Source organism: Eubalaena glacialis, chromosome X, assembly GCF_028564815.1.
Source record: "Eubalaena glacialis isolate mEubGla1 chromosome X, mEubGla1.1.hap2.+ XY, whole genome shotgun sequence".
Classification (NCBI taxonomy): Eukaryota; Metazoa; Chordata; class Mammalia; order Artiodactyla; family Balaenidae; genus Eubalaena; species Eubalaena glacialis.
The window spans coordinates 100,213,637-100,236,243 of NC_083736.1; the positions used below are offsets into that span (position 1 = coordinate 100,213,637).

At 35.9% G+C, this 22,607-nt stretch overlaps 1 protein-coding gene across 1 annotated transcript in view; it reads left to right on the forward strand.

Moving 5' to 3' along the window:
* The first annotated feature begins 909 nt into the window (after positions 1-909).
* COL4A5 (collagen type IV alpha 5 chain) overlaps positions 910-22,607 on the forward strand; it is a 258,495-nt gene continuing 236,797 nt past the window's right edge. Inside the window, exon 1 of the mRNA XM_061179490.1 lies at positions 910-1,289. Within this exon, the coding sequence (XP_061035473.1) occupies positions 1,209-1,289 (81 nt within the window). The 5' untranslated portion in view covers positions 910-1,208. The remainder of the gene's footprint in view (positions 1,290-22,607) is intronic.

The window sequence follows — 22,607 nt, forward strand, 5'->3', positions numbered from 1 at the left end:
CTTAAAAAAATCTGTATGTCAGAATTACCAAAGTAACGTTCAAGTCTACTTTATTTGGGAGACATCAATTCAATTGCCATTAACTCCATACAAATATTTCCAATTAAGTGTTCGTGTTAGTGTTAAGGAAAATTGCACTAAAGTTAATTAATTCCCTACCCTAAATCTCTCCGAGAAACATCTGCAATGAGAGTCAATACCTTTTATGTTAGTCAGTATGAGGTAAATATTAATTATGGCACTCAATGTAGCTAAAGAAAAAGATATGACTGTATTAACTATAACATCCAACCACATAATAATTACTCGTATCTACTGTGAACGCTCCCAAATCTTATATGAATATAATACGCATAAAATCTTCACACACGTATACGTACGTTCATTTTCTTAATTCTTCAGCTGGAAGCATATATTTAATTATATAAATATATTCATATGTTTCTAACATTTGCACGTTTTCTGTTGTATGTAGAAACTCCCTCCTGTGAGCAGGTGGAAGGCAAACAACCCCAGCAGCCCTGGGAGCAGGCACCAAAATTTGTTTCTAATCATTAACAATAAAAGGAACCGTTCTCTTAGATCCCTCCGCTACAAAAAATAGTCCCAGCTCAGGTCTATTTGTAATTGGCTTTGGTGCTCGCACCAGTGAAAGTGGGACTGGGCAGGGAAAAGGAGTATCAACGGAAGGTGCAAGTGAACGAATAGAAAAGCTTCCCGGGGGGAGTCAGGGTGCGCAGTCAACTGGCCTGGACGTTTCCCTCCTCCAAATAACTGAGCGTCACTCCCTCGCAGGTTGCTGGTGCGGTCTAAAACTGTGGCGGAGTGATCCTCAAATTCCCCAGGGCTGGTGGGGAGGGGGCGGTGCGGGGGAAGAGAGGGAGGAAAGTAGATCTGTGGGACTTGCGCGAGGAAAAAGTTTGCAAGTCTGGACAGAAGGGAAAAGTGCTCCCGAGAGACCGGCTTTGGGGAGGGGAGCGGGGAGGGAAGAATAGCTGCTGCTTTTTTTTTTTTTTTTTTTTCTTTCCCTTTCCACTCTTAAAAACCTACTTTCTCCTCACCCAAGACGACCGGCACAATTGGGACACCCTCGCTGTCTCTCTCCGGCTCTAGCTCTCTCCCTATAAACCCTCAAGATTATGTCAGTTGGTCAGAGCCAGCCAGGGATTTCGTGCGGGTGCTGAAGGAGCTGCGGGAGCCGGAGAAGAATGAAACTGCGTGGAGTCAGCCTGGCTGCCGGCTTGTTCTTACTGGCCCTGAGTCTTTGGGGGCAGCCCGCAGAGGCTGCGGTAAGTCCTTCCTTCTACCCTCGACCCCCATCCCATCACCTCGCTCTCACGCTGAAATCACTTTTTGTCCCTTTACCTTCCTTTCTCCTGGGCCTCGGCTAGGGAATTCAGGTGTGCCTTCACTTGTTTAGGAAGAAACATTATTTACAACGCTAGTAACTCAAGCCTTCTGAAGTCCAAGGGAGAGGTTTAAGTGTTTAAAAATAGGGCTGCTTGCTTTCCCTGCAGCTAGCTGCTCTGGGGGCAAGAGCAGAGCCTGGGGAGGAGGCTGCATGTTAATAGATAACTAAGCTCTGGTGGATATTTAAAACTTTTCCTCCGCACCCTCCGCCCTCGAGTGTTTCCCTACATGCCCGCTAACCTTTTCACTAGTTGTGCCCAATCCACGCACTCTTTAAACTTTGTCGATAGTTTACTATTTTGGCCTTTCTAAAATCCACCTTCCACCGAAGTGTTAAGCGCGCCCGTGAAGTTCTTCCCTTTTGCCTTTTCCTTAAGGAACGTGAACCTACCCTCACCTCTGGTCAGTAAAGCCTCTGTAGAGACTGCTTCCCTCTTGACATCCTTGTTGCAAATGCTCAGGTAACATACCAAGAAGAATGAGGTAAAGACGGATGGCTTCAGGCTTCGGTTCTTCTGCATCTTTTTTTTTTTTTTTTAAGTTCTCGGTTTTTGTTGTTTACTTTTTTTAGCTTACTAAGGCACCTGAAACAAATTGAGAATTTGCCCATCACCTATTTAAAGGAAAAGAACGATCTCTTTTTCACAGGAGAATGAGTGTTCTGGTTTAAAGGAGAGTGGAGGAGGGAAGTACACAGACAAAACTGACAGAGCAAAAACTTCCACTCAGTTTTAGGAATGTAGAATTAAAATCCTAATATATCTCTTAGAAGGGTATCTAGGTAGTCCCACCCACTATCCTTCTGGGAATGAGAGGCAGATCTAAAGGAATGAATGGCTTTGTCAGAGAAAATGTTCTCCAGACTGAAACCCATCATCCTGAATTTCACTTAACCTCTAAATAGAGAATTAAGTGTGTGACAAATTATTTAAAAGTTATATTTGAGTGAACATAATGGGTGGTTTTAAAAACACTTTAATATGAGATCATGGCTTAGGCCTTCACATGGTTGAGTGACTATCAATTCTTTATATGCAACTGCTGTGTTATATAGCTTACGTGGGTCCACTTGTAAGTTAGCTGTCTAGCTGTTCTATACACTCAGCATGCCTCAGGTTACATTGCCCTCCTCCCATCCTCCAGAAAGTGTGTACTCAAGGTATGAGAAAACTAACTTTCATATTACTCTAAGCACAACATAATAATAATGGCAACTCTGCTGAAAAACCATGCATATCAAATATTTTTAATTACACTTGCCATAATTATTCCTCCATCAAAGTAGATAGATAATTTAAAATTGCTTTTATGATGCAGAGCTTCTTAATGGGCTAAGGTTTAGCCACTCAGTAGGGCTGCAGGCCCCTGGATAAAACTACAATTGTGTTGTTGAAAATAGTTCCTTTTAAAAACATCATCTTGGTGTTTACTGCTTGTGGCATTTGGCCCGGGGCAAAGATTTTGTGGATGTTTGATTAAATATTTCTCATTTTTTTCTTTTGACGTTGCTATTAATAAATGTGCACCAGATACCAATCATACAGGTATGTATAGCTATACTTTATGTCAGTTTATATTAAATCATGTTATGTTAAAAATGAAATTTCTTTTTATGATTGACAAAATTTGGGAGCAAGCTTGTTTTCTTGGACTCTTTAACAATTGAGTGTTCATAAAGAAATTACAGAAGACACCAGGCAGGTTTTTTTTCCTTTTTTCTCCTATATAATTATTTATTTATTTTTCTCCTATATTATTTTTAAAGAACATTTTAGACCCCATTTCCCTATCATTAGTATAATGTGCCTCTGATAAAACCAGTGTTTGTTTTTTCTGCTTCACACATTAATATCCTAGTTAGATTAATGTTTTAATCATCTCAAAGATATGAATGGTATCTGCTCTCCATACTGGTGCTGGGGATATTGGTGACCTTCTCCAGAGTAAACTGGATAGTAGTGGGGCTGCTTGTTGACTGAAGTAGTCTAGTATTGGGACTTTTATACCAGGAAGAGCATTGCTACTTAAATTGCTTTAATTTTTCATAGTTAAGTGATTTCTTTATCTCTGAAGTCATGCCAAATTGGGATATCGCAAATATGTGGAAAATTTTTTAGGTGGAGAGTTTGTTAGGTGGAATAAAGTAACTCTTATTCCGAAAGGTTAGCAATAAAGGAAGAAGGCAAATTTAGTTGGAAAGGTCAGTTCTAGTGATGGAAGTACGTATTTTTATGTAAAGGTACCTGTGCTGACTCTCTGTTAGTAGGATATACACTTAGATTTATGAATATGGTGTGTAAAATTCTAGTACTACTATACAGTTATTAGTAACTTCGTGTGTGCGCGCAGTGGAGTGGATAAGTTTCTTTAAATGTACTATCTCCCTTGTGACTAAGAGCAACAACTTGTTAAGGGTAGCAGTGTGGTTTGTGGCCATGGAACAGTTTTTCATCTGAAGTATACTGCTCCACAGGGAGAATTTGTTGACATTGTTATCATAACTTAACATTTTTGCATGTTTACTGTGTGCCAGGCACTGTGCTAATATGGAAATGTACATTATCATATTTAATCTTCACAACAGACCTATGAAGTATATACTATTGTTATTCCCACTTTACTGATCAAGGAGCTACAGATCACAGAGGTTAAGTAATGTGCCAAAAATAACATAGTTAGCAAGTTGTAGAGCTGGAAATTTGAATCCAGGCAATTTGACTCCAAATTCTTTACCCTTAATGACTGTCCTATACTGCCTCCTTTGTATGTGGTCTATAGAGATGTATTTGCTGTTCAGAGTATTTGGATCTCTGCTACTTTTTTTTGAGTAAGGGGGAGAGACAGGAGGTGAAATGGAAAATATAATGGGGATTACATCTCTTCCTGCTGATGTTAGGAGAAGCATCATGTTGTAATGGAAACAGCTCTGGGATTAGAATAAAAAGATCAGAGTTTGATCTCTATATGTATGTCTATTTATAGAGAGATAATTTAAAAGTAATCTAGAAGCAATTGCTTGTTGCAGATTGTATGATTTTATATAATTACATATATAAAAGGTTAGATTTATAGAACAAGTGTAATTTGTGGTAGGTGATTATTTTGAAGAAAGATTTGCCTTATTATATTTGTAATTAGTCAGTTTCCATAATAATTTTAAATATACTGAACTTTTCAGGAGCATGTCTATTGTGATAAGACAGAGTATGTGTATGTGGTAGCATACTTTGCTTAAGATGTTCGATTCACTTCTTTTGTTTTACCGATTTACCCACCCATCATATCCAATTCTGTTCACTCAACTATCTATATAACTTTAGTCTTGTGTGTGTATTTGTATATGTATGTGTCCTGTGACTGTATAAGAGTGTGTACCTTTTTTTCCTGTGTTTTTACTTGGCTTTTGTTGTATGTATATGCAACATATGAGACTCTACTTTGAGTTAAAATTGATAAGTTGGTCAAGGTTGTGTCTGCCAGGTTTATCCACTGTAAAGTCACTATTTCTCCCTGTGTAATTACAAAGCGACCAGATTTTCTAAGACTATATGGGGCACTATTGCGAGACAATGTACATTTCTTGTTTCTCATCATAGTTTCGCCCACTGTTTTAGCATCTATTGAGGATTCTGACCTGAATAATTAATGCTGTGATATTTGCCAAATGGTGATCTTCAGTTATCAACATTTTCTGCATTTATTTGTTGAATTCTAATGTAACAAAGAACTTTACCTTCTTTGCTGTTTGTTTCTGTTTATTTATTTATTCAGTGATTTATTTATAGTAGTATGGACTTACGGATACTTGTTTTATTCTATGAACTATAATGAATTATGCTATTTTTCCTATTTTTTTTTTGCTGAAATTACCCCAGATTTGGTCAATAGAAGCCCCTTCCAATTGGCTCCTGTGTCCTTTCAGTGTGTCCCCATCATTTTTTGAGCATTCTCTTACATTCTGGTACCACAAGGTATTCCAGACTCATTTTCTACTTTCCCTGCCCCAACCCTGGAATGAGCCATTTTTCTAAGGAGCTCTGATTCTTTTTGTTGAGTAATGGTATTTAGAGATCAAGATCTGGGTGCTTGGCATGCTCATTATTACTGGGGTGTCATTGCTTCTAGGCCTTCTCAGCAGATAAAACTAGGGAATATATGTATATATACATAGACACATACCCACTTCTATATTTCTTACAAAACCATGAATTTGCACTGATATCTCTGATTCCAGTCCAAGATCACAGAATAAACATACCTCTTTGATACTATGGGATCTCGCTGCTTTCTGGTACCTCTCCTCAGGCATATTTTTTTTTTTTTATGTTCATATGATGGTGTATTATACAGCAACTCAAAAGAACAAACTACAACTACAAGAAACAACATGGAGGATCTCACAAGCTTAACGTTGAACAACAAAAAAAAGCCAGACACAGAAGAACACATATTGTACAATGCTGTTGATAGAAAGTTCAAAACCAGGCAAAACTACTCTGTGGTGGTAGACGTCAGGGTGGTGATTACCTTTAGGGAAAGCAGAGATTAGGGGGAGGCAAGAGGGGCCTTGGGGGATGCTGGAATTAATCTATTTTTTTTGAGCTGCATTCTGGTTACATATTGTGTTCATTTTTTTGTTTTAGAAGTTTGATTTTTTGTTGATGTTGGCCGGGCCATGTGCCATGTGGGATCTTTTATTTATTTATTTATTTATTTGGCCGCACTGGGACTTAGTTGCAGCACGCGACATCTTTGTTGTGGCATGTGGGGTCTTTAGTTGTGGCATGCAGACTCAGTTGCGGCATGCATGTGGGATCTAGTTCCCTGACCAGGGAACGAACCTGGGCCCCCTACATTGGGAGTGCAGAGTCTTAACCACTGGACCACCAGGGAAGTCCCACATATTGTGTTCATTTTGTGAAAACCCATGCACTTTTCTGTCTGTATGTTACACTTCAATAAAACATTCACATTACAGCAAAATTAAATGGTGGCCCAGAGAGACCTGTGAACTTGCTCAGGGTCACACACCTCTTAGACTGGCAGTTAAAATCCTAGGTTCTTACTCCTGCTTTGTTCCCCCCCAATCTATATGGAGTGGGAAGAAAACAAAACCACAGTTGCTGTTATAAAAGCTGACAGCAGAATTCCCCTGAGAGGAGGCTCTGCTTGGGAAATAACTTGCTGGGCTCTCTCTGGGCATGAAAGGAAGAACAGCATGGCCCCAGCTAATAGCCTGGAGCACTCTGGGTTTCAGGGGAGAGTTCCTGAAGAGAGATGTGGGTGGGGCGGGAGGGTGGGGGGAGACAGAGAGAGGCTGAGAATCAACAAGATAACAAGATGGTGGGTGACCAGGGCGAGATGAAAACATGGCGGCCGGCAGTGAGAGGAGAGGGCAGCCGTGGGGCTTGAAGACCAGTGGTATCTGATATTCATCACTCCCCTCCCTCCTCCAGCACCCCCACCCCGCAGGAATGATCCTCCACCTTCACTGTCCTCAGGCATATTTTGTGGTCTTACACAGAGTCTTTAAGAGATTGCCCTCTGGAGTCAGATCTGGAATCTGAGTGGAGGATGTGTGACCTTCGGACAGGTAGTAACCTCTGAGCTTTAATTTCCTCATTAGCGAAAGGGGGCCAGTGGTACCTATGTCACACATTGTTTTGAGGATAAAATGAGAGAAGTTATGTAAAGCGTTTAGAATAGTACTTGGCGCATAGTAAGTGCTCAATAAGATTTCAATTAGATTCCATTATTGTCATTACAAACTAGTTATTGACTTGCCATTTCTTATTGCATTAACTCTCAAATTCTCTGCCTGATTTTCAAGGTCTAGCATGATCTTTCCCTTCATTCATCCTTATTTTTCATTACATTTTACAATACACTTCCTCCATTCTAGCCTAGGTGAACTTCCCTATAATCCCTTGAGCATTACATACATTTTTTTTTGAATTTTATTTTATTTATTTTTTTATACAGCAGGTTCTTATTAGCTATCTATTTTATACATATTAGTGTATATATGTCAATCCCAATCTCCCAGTTCATCCCACATTACATATGTGTTTTGGCTCTCCATCTTGTTTAGAATCCTGTGGATCCAAATCTTTCCTCAATTTCAGCATAACATTTACATTCATTCAGCAGATATTTATTCAGCAACTCGTAAGTACTTAAGAATTATATTTATGTTGTTCTATTTCTCCCCTCATGGATATGTACTATCCACAAAATCATTCTGTGCTAGACACTATAGATAAAACTGAATAAGATAGACAGGGTCCCTGCCTTCACGGAGCTTCCATGCTAGTGAGCATAGATAAATAGTTCTGTGGAGCTTTCCCTTACTATTAAATCAGTTGCTGATTTTACCCTTCTTTGAACATTTGTCATATTTAGCCTCTTGTCTAGTATCTAAATGTATTTGGTCTTACAAGCATTTTGTTTCATGGGATTTTATGTCTTCTCCCTATTAGATTATAGACTTTTTGAAGGCAAGAACTGTATATTTGTTCATTCAACAAACTTACATGTTGATTTTGTCTGATGACAAAAATAATACATGCTTAATGTTGGAAACTTGAAAAATGAGAAAATTATAAAGAAGAAAATAAACATCTCTCCACAGTTCTACCAACAGCACAGAAATAACCTGTATTATTGTTTTGATGATTTTCCTTCTTATGTATCTAATATTTTCTTAAAAAAGTAGATTGGTTAAAATTTTTTAAAAGTTGGGATTACGATATATACAATTTTATATGTTATTGTTTTTTCACTTATTAAGTGTTTTCCTGTTATTAAAATTCTTAGTTTAAAAATATTATTTTTAAATGATTGCATACAATTTATATTTATACACACCACAATTAATTTACGTGTTCACTTTTATAGACTATATTTTTAAATTTCAAGTTTTTTTAGTCATTATAAGAAATACGGCCATAAACAATTCTTATTCCATATTTTGTATTATTTTGTTAGTACTGCCTCCTTCATGGGGAATTATTGGGTTAAAGGTCATCAGTATTTTTAAAGTCTTTGGTACATGCAGTAGATCCTGACATTTAGAAAGGCTATATCAACAGATAATATGATAGCTAACTTTTTTTTTAGTGGTTACTATGTTATACCCTCTTAGGTAGATAATATTATTCCCATTTTATGTACAAGGAATCTGAGGCCAACAGGGTGGTTAAAAAACTACCAGAGGTCACACAATTAATAAGTGATTGAGCAGTTTAGCTCTAGAACATGCTCATGAAATTTTCCTCAGTTCCTATTTCATTCACGGTAGTACAGAAAACTAAAGTCATGTTGAAAAGTTGAATAATTCCCATTACCCTTTCCGTGACTGGTCACTTGAATTGATTTTAGACACTAGCCTATCTTTAGAGATAGGCTCACCCACCAGTTCATCCTTTAATAGCTCTTTACTATAATTGCCTGGGTCATTCATCCTCAAGGACCTAAATTTTAATTTTGTAAACCATGCATCCCCCTACATTTCTCCCCTATACGGAAGGTGGAGCCTGTATTCCATGAATACCTCCCCCACTGACCTCTTCCTAGCTATAGCAAGGGTGTAACATACTCCAAACTCACTGACATTCTCCATCCCCCAGGAGAGTTTTGGAATGCGTCTGAATATGGAGACCCCCTTTACCCTCTCTCCCCACCCCCTACCCCATAGCTGCCTATGAGCTTTACACTTAAATGCCGGTGTCTTTGCCTAGTGTTGTCCCTTGCTTTCATCCTCCCTAAGTGATACTCCAGAACTTTCCCCCCATTAATTACTAATCTGTTTTTCCCACTTTGGGGTGATACTGTTCCAGCCCCCATCTCCTGTTTTTAGCAACAAACTTGGAAGTACATATGGAGTGAGAGGTCCCCCATCCATTTTGCAACACTCCTGCCTTACCTTTTCCTTGTGTTTCCTCACTAGCTAAGTGACTTTACTGCCTTTATGATAGCCTTGTGGCTTGTGCATTTCAAATGTATTCCTCCACAAAATCAAAAACTGTTACACATTATGGCTTTTCCAGGTGGCATTTGAATAGCTGAACTTTAAGCTTCTGAATGATAGGGATCTGCTCTTGCCAAATTACTTTCCAGAATGGTTTTACCAATTATATTCCTATCAGTAGTGTAAAAGAGTACCTATGAGACAGTCTTAATAATTTTTTTTTCTATCCAGTACAGTGACTATAGAATTGATGCTCAATTGATTGCCAGTTGGTTGGCAGATTTGGTTCTATCCTCTAATGATTTTCTTTTTAAAATATAATCATTCCATCATCTCATCCCCTTCTGACAATAGCAACCATAGAACAGAACTGATTTTTGAAAATAAATTCTCTCTAATTAACATTATAAATGAACCACCCAACCACTTAACTAAATCTTCATTACAAAGATTGTTTTTAATAGCAGTAATTCTTGAGGTGTTTTGGAGAGGCATCTTTAGTGTGATCTCTGATACATTAGCTTCTTTCATTTTAACCAGATTCTCATTTTATGCGTCAATGCTTGAGTTTATTTACCTTCATAATCTGTACAGGTCCAACTGCCCTTGGTTCCTTTAGAAGCTTCTGCTGGCCTTTTACCAAAAGTGTAGTCTGTGATGGTACCTGCTACCCTGTTGAAAAGGGAACCTTAAATCCCTTGCTATTTGCTAACCAAAGACAACCAAAGGCAAATGTTATAAAAGAAAAAGTTTTTGCTAAATTTAATTTTTAACTTAAAAAATTTTTACTAAATCATTTGCTTTACTTTTTAACTTGTAGAGAGACTTAAGCACCTTTTTTGAGCAAGTGCTAGTCAGGTTAATGGAATTGGTTTTATGACAGTGAGTACTAAAATAGAACTGGAAGAAATTCTGTTGGCATTTGTATCATCTTATAATTCAGTCAAATGACACTCTTCATATATGTTAAGAGAACTGGCTGATTTGCTTCCAAAATTTCTTATAGTGTGTGTGACATTAATGGAATCCTGAAGGAAATATTGGAACTTTGGTGGGGGAAGATGGTATTAAGAGTGGGACACTAGTGAAAAATTGTTTCGTGTATTCTGTATTTTGAGCTCTCCAGGACTTGCTAAAGGAGGAGAAGTCCTTCTCTGTCCATAATCTTATAATCTAATTGATGTAGTAAAACATTTCTGTATGTGAAAGGCATAGTAGTGCCTGTTTATATCAGGTTGTTTTCTGTTGCAAGTGGTAGAAAACACTAATTCAACTGCCTTAACAACAGAGAAAAATTTTAGCTCACATTACAAGAAGTTTGGAGGTAGAGTACCTCCAAAATTAATTAATTCAGCCAAATAGTGACCCAGGTACTTTCCACTTTCTCCTCTGCCGTACTCTGCCTATCAGCTTACTGTCTCAGATTCGTGCCCCTCATACTTGCAAGATTGCTGCTGCAGTTCCAGGGATCACATACAGATGCCACAATGCCCAATAGAAGAAGAGTATGAACTGTTCATTTGTGTCCCTTTTTATCAGCAATGAAAACTTTCTCAGGAGTCCCATACCTTCACCCTTACATCTGATTGGTTAGAATTGTATTGCATGTATATGTTTACACCAGTACATTGGCAAGTGGAATAGGACCATAAACGTAGAGTTAGACAAGTGACTTACACTGCCACCTCCCCCTGCAACACACCAAAGCACATTGCTGCCTGGAAAAGTTAGAGGATGGGAAAATTTGAATAAAATCAAGGTTCTTTTAGGAAGGAATAAATAGTTCCTGCTTCACAACCTCATGAGTTTGTTGTCAGGATCAGTTGACTAAAAGATTTGTAAGAATTTGATGTATTTGTTAAATGTAAGATGTATTTCTTAATAGGGAAACTAATGTTTTATAGAGTTGTACAAATGAAAGATGTTGGCTATTTACGTAACTATAGACATTTTAACGTTGGAGGGACATTAGGTCATTGGTTCTCAAAGTGTGGTCTGCAGACCCCTGAGATTCCTGAGATCCTATCAGGGGGAACATGAGGACTATTTGAACAATAATTTGAAGATTGTTTTGCCTTTTTCACTGTGTTGACATTTGCACTGATGATGGGTAAGACAGTGTAGTATACCAAATTGTCTTAGTAGCTGTATTCTTCATAGTCTTGGAGGACAAAAAGCCAATTTTACTTAACAATGTCCTCCCTGTAGCATTGATTTTATTCAGTCTTGACCCTTGAGTACAGATATTTTAAAATTTCTGTATGACAAATGGGAATTATACAGAAAACGCTTCTGTATGCTGAAGTAACATCGTTTCTAGGAAAAGCTCTTGTGCTTTGTGAGTTGTGTGAGTTGGGGGCTGAACTAGTTGATTTTTGCCTGGAACACATTTTTACTTGAAAGAACAACTGAGACAAACTGTGGTTATTCAGACTTGAGTATTTGGCAGGAATTTTCTTGAAAATGAGCAAAGTGAGTCTGTCATTTCAAGGAAGACAACTGGCAGTGTTTGTTGCCAGTGAAAACATTTGAGCTTTTCAAGTATTAGAATTTTAGAAAACTTGAATCTTGAGTATGGGCTTGATAGCTTTCCAAAACTTAGCCTTTTCTAATGAGATTGGTAACTATATTAATGTGTGTGATTTTTTTTGTATTATGTAATAAAATGTGTTAACATTTGGAAGTTCTGCAAATCCCACTGAACTAATATTTTCCAAATGACTAATGCATGATGTTACAAAATCATGCATGGCTAAAAGATCCATTGAAAGACAAGTTAGATCAATCAGTTTTAACATAATTGAGTACAAAAATTAAATAGATAAGGTATCAGATTCTATGTTGCAACTTAGCTTCTTTTAGGTAGACTCTTCTGTCTACCACTTGCAGAATTTTGGCATAGTATCAAAGAATATCTACAGTTATTTTAAAAGGGTATTAAAATACTCAGTTTTCCAAATATATAACTTCATGAAGCCAGATTTTCTTCATATATTTCAACCAAAACAACATATTGCAACAGAACGGATGCAGAAGCAGATATGAAGATCTAGCTGTCTTCTATCAAGGCAGACATTAAAGAGATTTGCAAAAAAGATGTAAAACAATCCCTCTTCTCCCTTTCTTTTTTGTTTTGGAAAATATAATTATTTTTCATGAAAATGCATAATATATGTTAACATGTAATGAGTTCATTATTTTAAAAAATATTTGTTTGTTTATTTATTTATTTATTTTGGCTGCACCGGGTCTTAGTTGTGGCACGCGGGATCTTCACTGCGGCATGCGGACTCTTAGTTGCGGCATGCATACGGGATCTAGTTCCCCGACCAGAGAGCAAGGAACCTGGGCCCCCTGCATTGGGAGCGCAGAGTCTTACCCACTGGACCACCAGGGAAGGCCCCTGAGTTCATTATTGTTGCTTTTAAATGAGTAAAGAAATAATTATTTTAATTATTACTCAGTTTTATTTTATATGGTACATACTGATAGATGTAACCCACATAAGCAAAAGCTTTGGGGTCCTCAGTGATTTTTAAGAGAGTAAAAGGGTCTTAAAAAGTTTGAAAACCACTACTCTACAGAGACCAGCTCCATCATTTTACAGGAAAGTGAAGTGATTGATGAAAGATGCAGCTTATTAGTTGCAGAGGCAGAGAAGTAATATTATTCCATTCCTCTCTCCAGTATACCACATTGGCTTAGGGATTGGTGATATGATTTTGTAATTTTATTCATTCTAGTAGATAGAGTTAAAATACCAAATAGAAAATGTACTAGATTGTACTTGTATCTTTCCTACAATCTTCCGTCTTTGTGGGTATTGCAAGTCAGAAACATCCTCACTATACAAACCACAGCAGAGGAGACACTGATGAAGAAAGACTATGAGCTAAAGTTACAGTTATTTTTAGATACCAAATTGGAAAACCCATAAAACCAGAGTTCTTGACTTACATATCTTTGTATTCGTCACAGTGTATAGACTGGTTCCTTGTATGTAGTTGATTCTCAATAGCTAATTGTTGAATGAATTTTGAATTTTGGGGAAGGGTAGATTTATTTGCCAAGAGGCAAGACCTAGAATCAATGAGTTAAGTTATAGAAACGCTTGATATCAATTATTTTCTAACCATTAAGCTATTTAGTAACAGGAATGACCCATTACTAAAAGTGCTCAAAGAGAGGGTAGATGCTACGTTGTCAGCAATACCCACAAAGTCTCTTTCCACTCTAAAATTCTATTGTTCTGGTTGTTAGAAGGAACTTTTTTTTTATTGAGCTCAAATCCTTGTCTCTATAATTTTTAAGTAACTCTGAGGTATAATTGACATAAAATAAAGTGCACATATTTAAAGTGTACAATTTGAGGAGTTGTGACTTATGTGTACACTTGTGAAGCCACCAGTACATTAAAAATAATGAACATATAAATCACTCCTGGAGATTTTAATGCCTCTTGGTAGTCCCTCTCTCCCTTCCTACTCCTATCCCCCATCCCCAGGTAACCACTGATCTGCTTTCTGTACATTAATTTTGTTTTCTAGAGTCATATAAATGGAGTCATATGTACACTTTCTTTGTTTTGGATCTTTTTTTTCAGCGTTTGAGATTCATCCACATTGTAGTGTGTATCCGTAGTTCATTATTTTCTTGTTGAGTAGTATTCCATTGTATGGATATACCACACTGTGTTTTTCTGTTCACGTGTTGATGAATATTTGGGTTATTTACAGCTTGTCTATTACAGGTAAAGCTTCTATGAACACTTTAATTTTTGCATTTTAACAGTTATTTTATTGAAGTGTAATTTACATAAAGTGATATGTACCGATCTTAGGTGAACAGCTCAAATATATATATTTTTAATTGTATACACTTTGGTAACCACCATCCAGGTCAAGATATAGAACATTTCCATTACGCAAGCTCCGCCATGCCCCTTTCCTTTCAGTGCCTTTTGTGTCTTCTATAAAAAATTTTAAACTCCAAGGTTGCAAAGATATTATCATATGTTTTCTTCCAGAATATTTATAGTTTCAGTTGTCTTTAGGACCATTTTTCTCTATATAGATAACCAGTCGTTCCAGTACCATATATTGAAAAGAAATACCTCTTTTCATTGATTTGGTTTGATGGCTTTATTGAAAATCAGTTGAATGTATAGGTCTAGGTCAGAACTTACTAGTCTGGTCTGTTGATCTGCTTGTCTATCCTTATTCCAATATTATGCATTCTTCATTATTTTGGCATTATAATAACGCTTTAAATTTTGTAGTATAAGTCCTTCAAATTTGTTCTTTAAGATTGTCTTGACTATTGTCTTGAATGTTTATTTTATTCCATATAAATTTTAGATTCATCTTGTAAATTTTTACTAAAAAACTATTTGAGATTTTGGTAAGGATAGCAATAATTCTATGGATCAATTTAGGAACAAGTGAAATCTTAAAATTATTGATTTTCCCAATCTATTAACACAGTATATCTCTCCTTTAATTTAGATATTCTTTAATTACCTTCATCATAGAAGTCATGCTCAGCATTTGGTCAGTTTCTTCCTATGCATATGCTTGTATAGTAAATGGTATAATTTTAAAAATTGTATTTTTAGTTGTTTGTTGCTAAGATATAGACATTGATTTATATATTGATCTTTTTACCCTAAGATATTACTATTTTTTCTTTTTCAGGGTATGATTTATATATTGTAAAATTCACCTATTTTATGCACAGTTCTGTGAGTCTTGACAGATGCATACAATAGTAAGTGTAGTCAATCAAGATATAGAACAGCATTGCTAAGATTATTCATTAGGTTCTAGTAGTTTGTATTTTCCATGTACATAATCATATCATCTGAAAATAGAGTTTTTTTTTTCCTTTTCAATCCGTATGCCTTTTTCTGCTCTCCACCTTATTGACTGGCTAGGACTTCCAGTACAAGTTTAATAGAAGTGGTAAGAGAAAATATCCATTTTTTTGCACTCTATCTTTTGGGGAATATATTCACTATTTCGCTCTTATGTTAGCTTTAAGTTTTACAGAGTAACAGATTGAGGAGCTCCTATTTGCTGACATTAAAAAAAATGTTAAATTTCATCAAGAACTAATTTGCACCTATTTAAATGATCATGTTGTCAGGGACTCAGCTGAACTGCTAGGTGTCTTAGTAGCCAGTTAAAACAAGCAAGCCAAAACGAAAATAACAACCCCTTAATTGCTTATTATGATTGATAAGCAAGAGACTAAATCAGGGAAAGTGCCAACTCCCCTTCCCTCCCATTTACATTTTTCTCCATGCAGTGACTGCAGGTCTGGGGGATCAGCACAGACTTGGGGATCAAGTCATCTCACTGATGAAGGAACCTCAAACAAAAAGCTCCTGCAGTTTTAGGGAGCTGGAGACCTAGGAGAGGAAGAGGAGAAGTGCTATGAGTGAGAAAGGTACTGAGTACTGAGTCAGATGGAGAAAATTGTCTTCAGAGTTTCCCCACACTTCCTCTGCTATGAATGTTGTGAACAAGTCTTTGTGTGGACATACACTTTCATTTTTCTTGGGTAAATATCAAGGAATGGAATTGCTGGGTTGTATCATAAGTCTATTTTAAATTTTACAAGAAACTGCTAAATTGTTTTTTAAAGTGGTTTTACCATTGTACATTCCACCAATGTATAAAAGTCCTAGTTGCTCCTCATCCTAACCTATGTTTGCTACTGTTACTCTTTTTAGTTTTAGCCATTTTGATGTCTGAGTATTGCTACCTCCTTGTAGTTTTCTTATAGTTCTTTTTATTTATTTATATACAGTAAAATTTACTATCCTTGATATACTGCCTGTGAGTTTTGATAAAAGCATACAGTCTTGTAACCACTGCCATAAACAAGATTCGGAACAGTTCCATCACCTCACAATGTTTCCTAATGCTGCCCCTTTGTAATTAGCTCCTCCACTTACCCACAGTTCCTGGCTATCAGTGATCTATTTTCTAATTCTATAATTTTACCTTTTTCGTAATGTCATATAGATTGAATCATCCAGCATGTAACGTATTGAGTCTTTTTTCTCTTAATGTAATGCATTTTAGATTTATCCATATGGTGTCTATCAGTAGGTCATTTCTTTTTTCTTATATTTGAGTGGTAAGGGCTCTTACATATTTTGGATACAACATCTTTGTTTGATATATACAAGTTTTGTGGATGTGTTCTCCCATTTGGTGGCTTGCCTTTTTGTTTTCTTAACTGGTCTTTGACTACTCCAAGGTCACCAAGATTTTCATCCTTGTTTGCTTCTAAAAGTTTTTTTAAAAAAGTAGTTTCAGCTTTTGACCCATTTAGTTGTTTGTGTATGGTGTTTGGTAAGGGTACTGGTTCAGTTTTTTCCCATGTGTTTAACTAGTTCCAGTGCCATTTTTTGAAAAGATAATCCCTTCCGCATTTAATTACTTTGGTACCTTTGTTGAAAATCAATTAACCATATATGCGTGGGTTTATTTTTGGACTCTAATAAATTCCTCAATCTATATGCCTACACTTAAGGTAATAGCAGACTGTCTTCATTACTGTAGTTTTATAGTAAGGCTTGAAATCAGGTGGTGCAAATCCTCCAAATTTGTTCTTTTTCAAATTTTTTGTTCTCCTCCTCCTCTCCCTTCTCCTCTTCCTCCTCCTTTCCTTTTCCTCCTCTTCCTCCTTTCATCCTTCTTCTCCTCCTTTGCATTTCTATATAAAATTTGCAGTCACCTTGTCAATTCGTACAGATAAACCTCCTGTAATTTTGAATGGGATTGTGTTTAATCTGCAGATCATTTGGGGGAAAATTGATATCTTAACAGTATGCAGTATTCTGATAAATGAACATGGTATATCTTTCTGTTTATTAAGGTGTTCTTTAATTTCTCTCAGCAATGTTTTGTAGTTTTCACTGTGTAGGTCTTATACATATTTTGTTAAATTTATCCCTAAGTATTCCTGTGTTTGAATAGTATTATGTAGTATTAATAGTATTAATAGTGTTGTATTTTATCTTCTATTTTCAATTATTAGTGTATCGAAATATGAGTGATTTTTTTCCCTATTGACTTATATACTATGATCTTGCTAAATTAATTTATTATTTCTGGTAGCTTTTTAATGAATTTCTTAGAATTATCTACATAATGTGATTATATCTTCTGTGAATTGAGATATAAGATAGATTTACTTCTTTCTTTGTAGTCTGCACACTCAATTTCCCCCCTTATTTTATTGTTAGGACCTTCAGGAGAATGTTTTAAGTGTTGAAACCACCATCTTTGCTAACTTTTCCCAATGTATGAAAACATTTGTTTCACATACTTTGTAGAGTTTTTTGGTTGTTTATGGCAAGATGGCAAGGCCAGTAGCAACTGTTCCAACATAGCCTGCTTTCATTTCTTCTGATAACACTGCTGTGAACATTGCTGAACAAAATTATTTGCTTTTCAGATTATTTCCTTTGAGTAGACTTCTAAAACTAGATATTGTCATCTGTATACCTATATCTGTACCTGTCTATCTGTCTACCTACTTATTATCCATCCATCTATCTATCTATCTAAACTTACAGTATAAGAGTTACCTTGGAGGGGACTCCCATGGTGGTCCAGTGGTAAAGAATCTGCCTTACAATGCAGAGGATGCAGGTTCGATCCCTGGTCAGGGAACTAAGATCCCACATGCTGCAGGGCAACTAAGCCCGTGTGCCACAACTACTGAGCTCGCGCAGCTCAACTAGAGAGCCCATGTGCCACAAACTACAGAGCCCATGTGCTCTGGAGCCTGTGTACCACAACTAGAGAGAGAAAACCCGCACGCCACAACTAGAGAGAAGCCCGCGCGCCACAACGAAGAGCCCGCATGCCACAGTGAAAGATCCCGCATGCCTCAGTGAAGATCCCATGTGCCGCAACTAACACCCGACACAGCCTAAATAAATAAATAAATAAATAATCTTTTTTTAAACAAAGAGTTACCTTGGAATGGAATTGCTGGGTCATATAGTAGTTCTATTTTTATTTTTTTGAGAAACTTCCATACTGTTTTCCACAGTGGCTGCACCAATTTACACTCCCTCCTTTTTTCTACATCCTTGCCAACATTTGTTATTTGTGGTTTTTTTTTATTTTTTTTATTTTATTTTTGATGATAACCATTCTGACAGATGTGAGGTGATATCTCATTGTGGTTTTGATTTACATTTCCCTGATGATTAGCAGTGTTGAGCATCTTTTCATGTGCCTGTTGGCTATCTGCATTTCCTCTTTGGAAAAATGTCTGTTCAATTCTTCTCATTTTTTAATTGGGTTGTTTATTTTTATTTTTTATGTTGAGTTGTATGAGCTGTTTATATATGTTGGATATTGATCCCTTATTGGTCATATCATTTGAAAATATTTTCTACCATTCCATAGGTTGTCTTTTTGCTTTGTCAATGGTTTTCTTTGCATTGTTGTGCAAAAGCTTTTAAGTTTAGTTAGGTCCCATTTGGTTATTTTTGCTTTTATTTCCTTTATATGACTTGACAATTCCACTCCTGAGTATATATCTGGAAAAAACAAAAACACTAATTCAAAAAGATACATGCACCCCAATATTCATAGCGGCATTATTTACAGTTGCCAAGGTATGGAAGCAACCTAAGTGTCCATCCACAGATGAATGGATAAAGAAGATGTGGGGGGTGTGTGTGTGTGTGTGTGTGTATGTATATATATATATATATATACATACACACACACACACACACAGACATATACACACACAATGGAATGTTACTCAGCCATAAAAAAGGATGAAATAATGCCATTAGCAGCAACATGGATGGACCTAGAGATTGTTATACTGAGTAAAGTAAGTCAGACAGAGAAAGACAAATAACATATGATATCACTTATATGTGGAATCAAAAAAAGGCCACAAATGAACTTATCTACAAAACAGAAATAGAGTTACAGATGTAGAAAATAAACATGGTTACTGGGGCATAAGAAGGGGGAGGGATAAATTGGAAGATTGGGATTGACACACATTATATATTCACTAAAATAGATAACTAATAAGGACCTACTGTATAGCACAGGGAACTCTACTCAATACTCTGTAATGGCCTATATGGGAAAAGAATCTAAAAATCAGTGGATATATGTATATGTATAACACTTTGCTGTACACCTGAAACTAACACAACATTGTAAACCAACTGTACCCCAACAAAAATTTTAAAAAAGAACAGAAGACTAGGGTCATTCCTATAGTTTTTATTTCCTATTACCTTATTTTACTTCATGTAAGTGTCTTATTTCTCTTCGATAATGTATGAAACAAAGAATTAAACTATATGTAGGACTAAGATTGGGTAACTGATAAAAATATTTTAGAAAAAAATACAGTTCAGTTTATTTTGAGATGAGGAAGACACTTTTTCTAACTTTCCTTCATTTTGACTTAACTTCGTAGGAAAAATGCTTGAACGATGACCCTGTAGGAAATGGCCCTATCCATTTTGAGTTAATATGATTTAATTTAGTTTCAGGAAGCCTTCTGAAATGTGAAGCATTTATTTAAGCTTTAGTATCCCTTCTGAGTAGTTTTCCTAGCTGGCTATAAATGAGCCAATTTTCCCTAGCTTTAAGGTCATGTTAATTTTCATTGTTTTGTTTCAAAATGAAGGAGTCAATTCCTTTTATGTTTTGATTTTTGAAATAAGCTACACAATTTTTTCAGATGTGGGTATGTTGAAAGTTTCCACTATCTGGCAAGATTCATCTCCCTAGATTTCCCCCCTCCCATTTTCCTCACTCCTTAAAGGTACTAAATACATTTTGGAGGAAGAAAAATAATATCTTTTTTCTTCTAGTTCTTATGGTCAGTTGAGTTCCTGGGTTTTTAATTTTAAAAAAATTTTTTTACCTTGGAGTGAATGTACTCAATTTATAGTAATTTGGTTCATAGTGAATAAATGCATCCCTAGCTCTTCTCTCAATTCTATTTGCTTGTTTATCTTTTACAGCTTATTTAGGCATTTCATTTTTCTCCACAGTTGCAGTAAAGACTTTTTTTTGTTATAGCACAAGCTTATTAGACCTTATCATAGCCTTCATGCCTTCATTTGAGTATACTGTATAATGGAAAAAACCACAGACTAATGTTGTAAAGTAACAAGTGAGATTAAACTGAGAAAGGTCACCTTTTTTAGAGGCGGAAAAAGAGGTTCATCTTCAGGGGCTTAGGTTTATTTTGCTAACTAATTTGAATGACACATTTGAATTTGCAGATTGACAACCATTATATTTAAAACATGAGCTTACAAACTTATCTGTATCCTAGTAGATTTTCACACCCATATTCTCATTTTTTCTGCACTCCATTATACCCAGATAGGGAAAGAGAAGTATCTTTTTTCTTCAGATGGTTAAATCGTTATAATTTGAAGTTGACAATATGCTAAAAAACAAAGGTGAGTTCAAAATCAGGTCTTTCTGATTTCCATGAGACATTATAAACATTTTGTTACTCGGGCTTTGTTTTAAAATCAGGTCCTAATTTATTTTGAAAAACTGAAAATATTCATAGGCAAGAGGGATTAAATTATTTCAGGTTATAATATTTTTTCTTACTTCTGCTTACATGTCTACTTTTTCATCTGTATTCTTCATGGTACTTAAAAATTCTGTAAAGATTTTTATTGGGTTTAAATGTTAATAAAATCATAAATTATTATGGAAGAAAAGTATATAGACATAGGTTTTCATAAATCACAATTAATGGAAATGTATACTCATAGGAACATTAACTTGGTTCATTTTGGGTAGAATACTCTAGGGCATAAAGTTTCATCTCCTTTCCATACCATTGTCTTTAAGAATGCAATATCAGTCTAAACATGAAATTTTTATATTAACAAAGAACTTCTCTATGATAAATGTTTATTCAAAATTAAATGGAGAAAAAAGATTCAGAAGATGATAGATTATGGGTCCTTATTTTTTTTTCCTTGTCTATTTTCTCAGTTATCTATAGTAAATGTTTATTATTTTTGCAATAAACATGTTTTTAAAATATTGCATACTAGTTGATGGCTGTATATTTCAACTTTTTTTGGATTTAAACAATTTAACAACACATTTTAGAGTTTAACCATTTTTGTGCCATTATTCCAGTTAAAGGAAAAGAAGACTAGGTGAATTAATGAAAAACTAAAACAGGATTTTATTATTTTAATAAACATTTCAGGTCAATTTTAGAGTTTTCCTTTACCTGTCTTTTTTTTAAAGAACTTCAGTGGGTTTTTTTTTTAAGTAAAAAATTACAGAGGCTGCCAGAATAACCTAATGCCAGTAGTAATTCTGTCATTGAACACTATGGAGAGGAGTTATCTTTAATTCGTATGTACTCTTTCGTGTAAAGTGTAACATGTATTCTCATCTTTTCCCCTCACTATTTACAAACACCTTCCCACTTTTTACTTTACCAACACTAAAAAGAGTGATATTGAATGCTGGATTCAACTTTTTCACTTATATTTGGAGCAAAATATGTAATGTATGTATGAAACCTGTGATTTTATTTTAAGGTCTCATAAATATATCCAAAATATTTAGATAAATTGACACAAAATTTGCGATAAAATAGAAATTCCCTCTTAAAAGGAAGACTTTTTTATTATTTTTGAAATAAATTTATTTTTATTTTATTTATTTTATTTTTGGCTGCGTTGGGTCTTCGTTACTGCACGCGGTCTTTTCTCTAGTTGCGGCGAGCGGGGGCTACTCTTCGTTGCGGTGCACAGGCATCTCATTAAGGTGGCTTCTCTTGTTGCAGAGCACAGGCTCTAGGTACGCAGGCTGTAGTAGTTGTGGCACACGGACTCAGTAGTTGTGGCTCACGGGCTCTAGAGCGCAGGCTCAGTAGTTGTGGTGCACGGGCTTAGTTGCTCCACGGCATGTGGGATCTTACCCGGCCAGGGATCGAACCCGTGTCCCCTGCATTGGCAGGCGGATTCTTAACCACTGTGCCACCAGGGAAGCCCCAGAAGGAAGACTTTTAAACTTTACATTTTAGTTGAGTGTTTTCTGGTTGAATTAGGAATATTCAGGATTTGTAAAATATGTAGTAACTCTCTAATAAACACTTCAAGAAGGTATCTTAGTTTTTAATTACTTACAAGTTCTATAATTTATTCCAAAGCCTTAATAAATCATTTTAA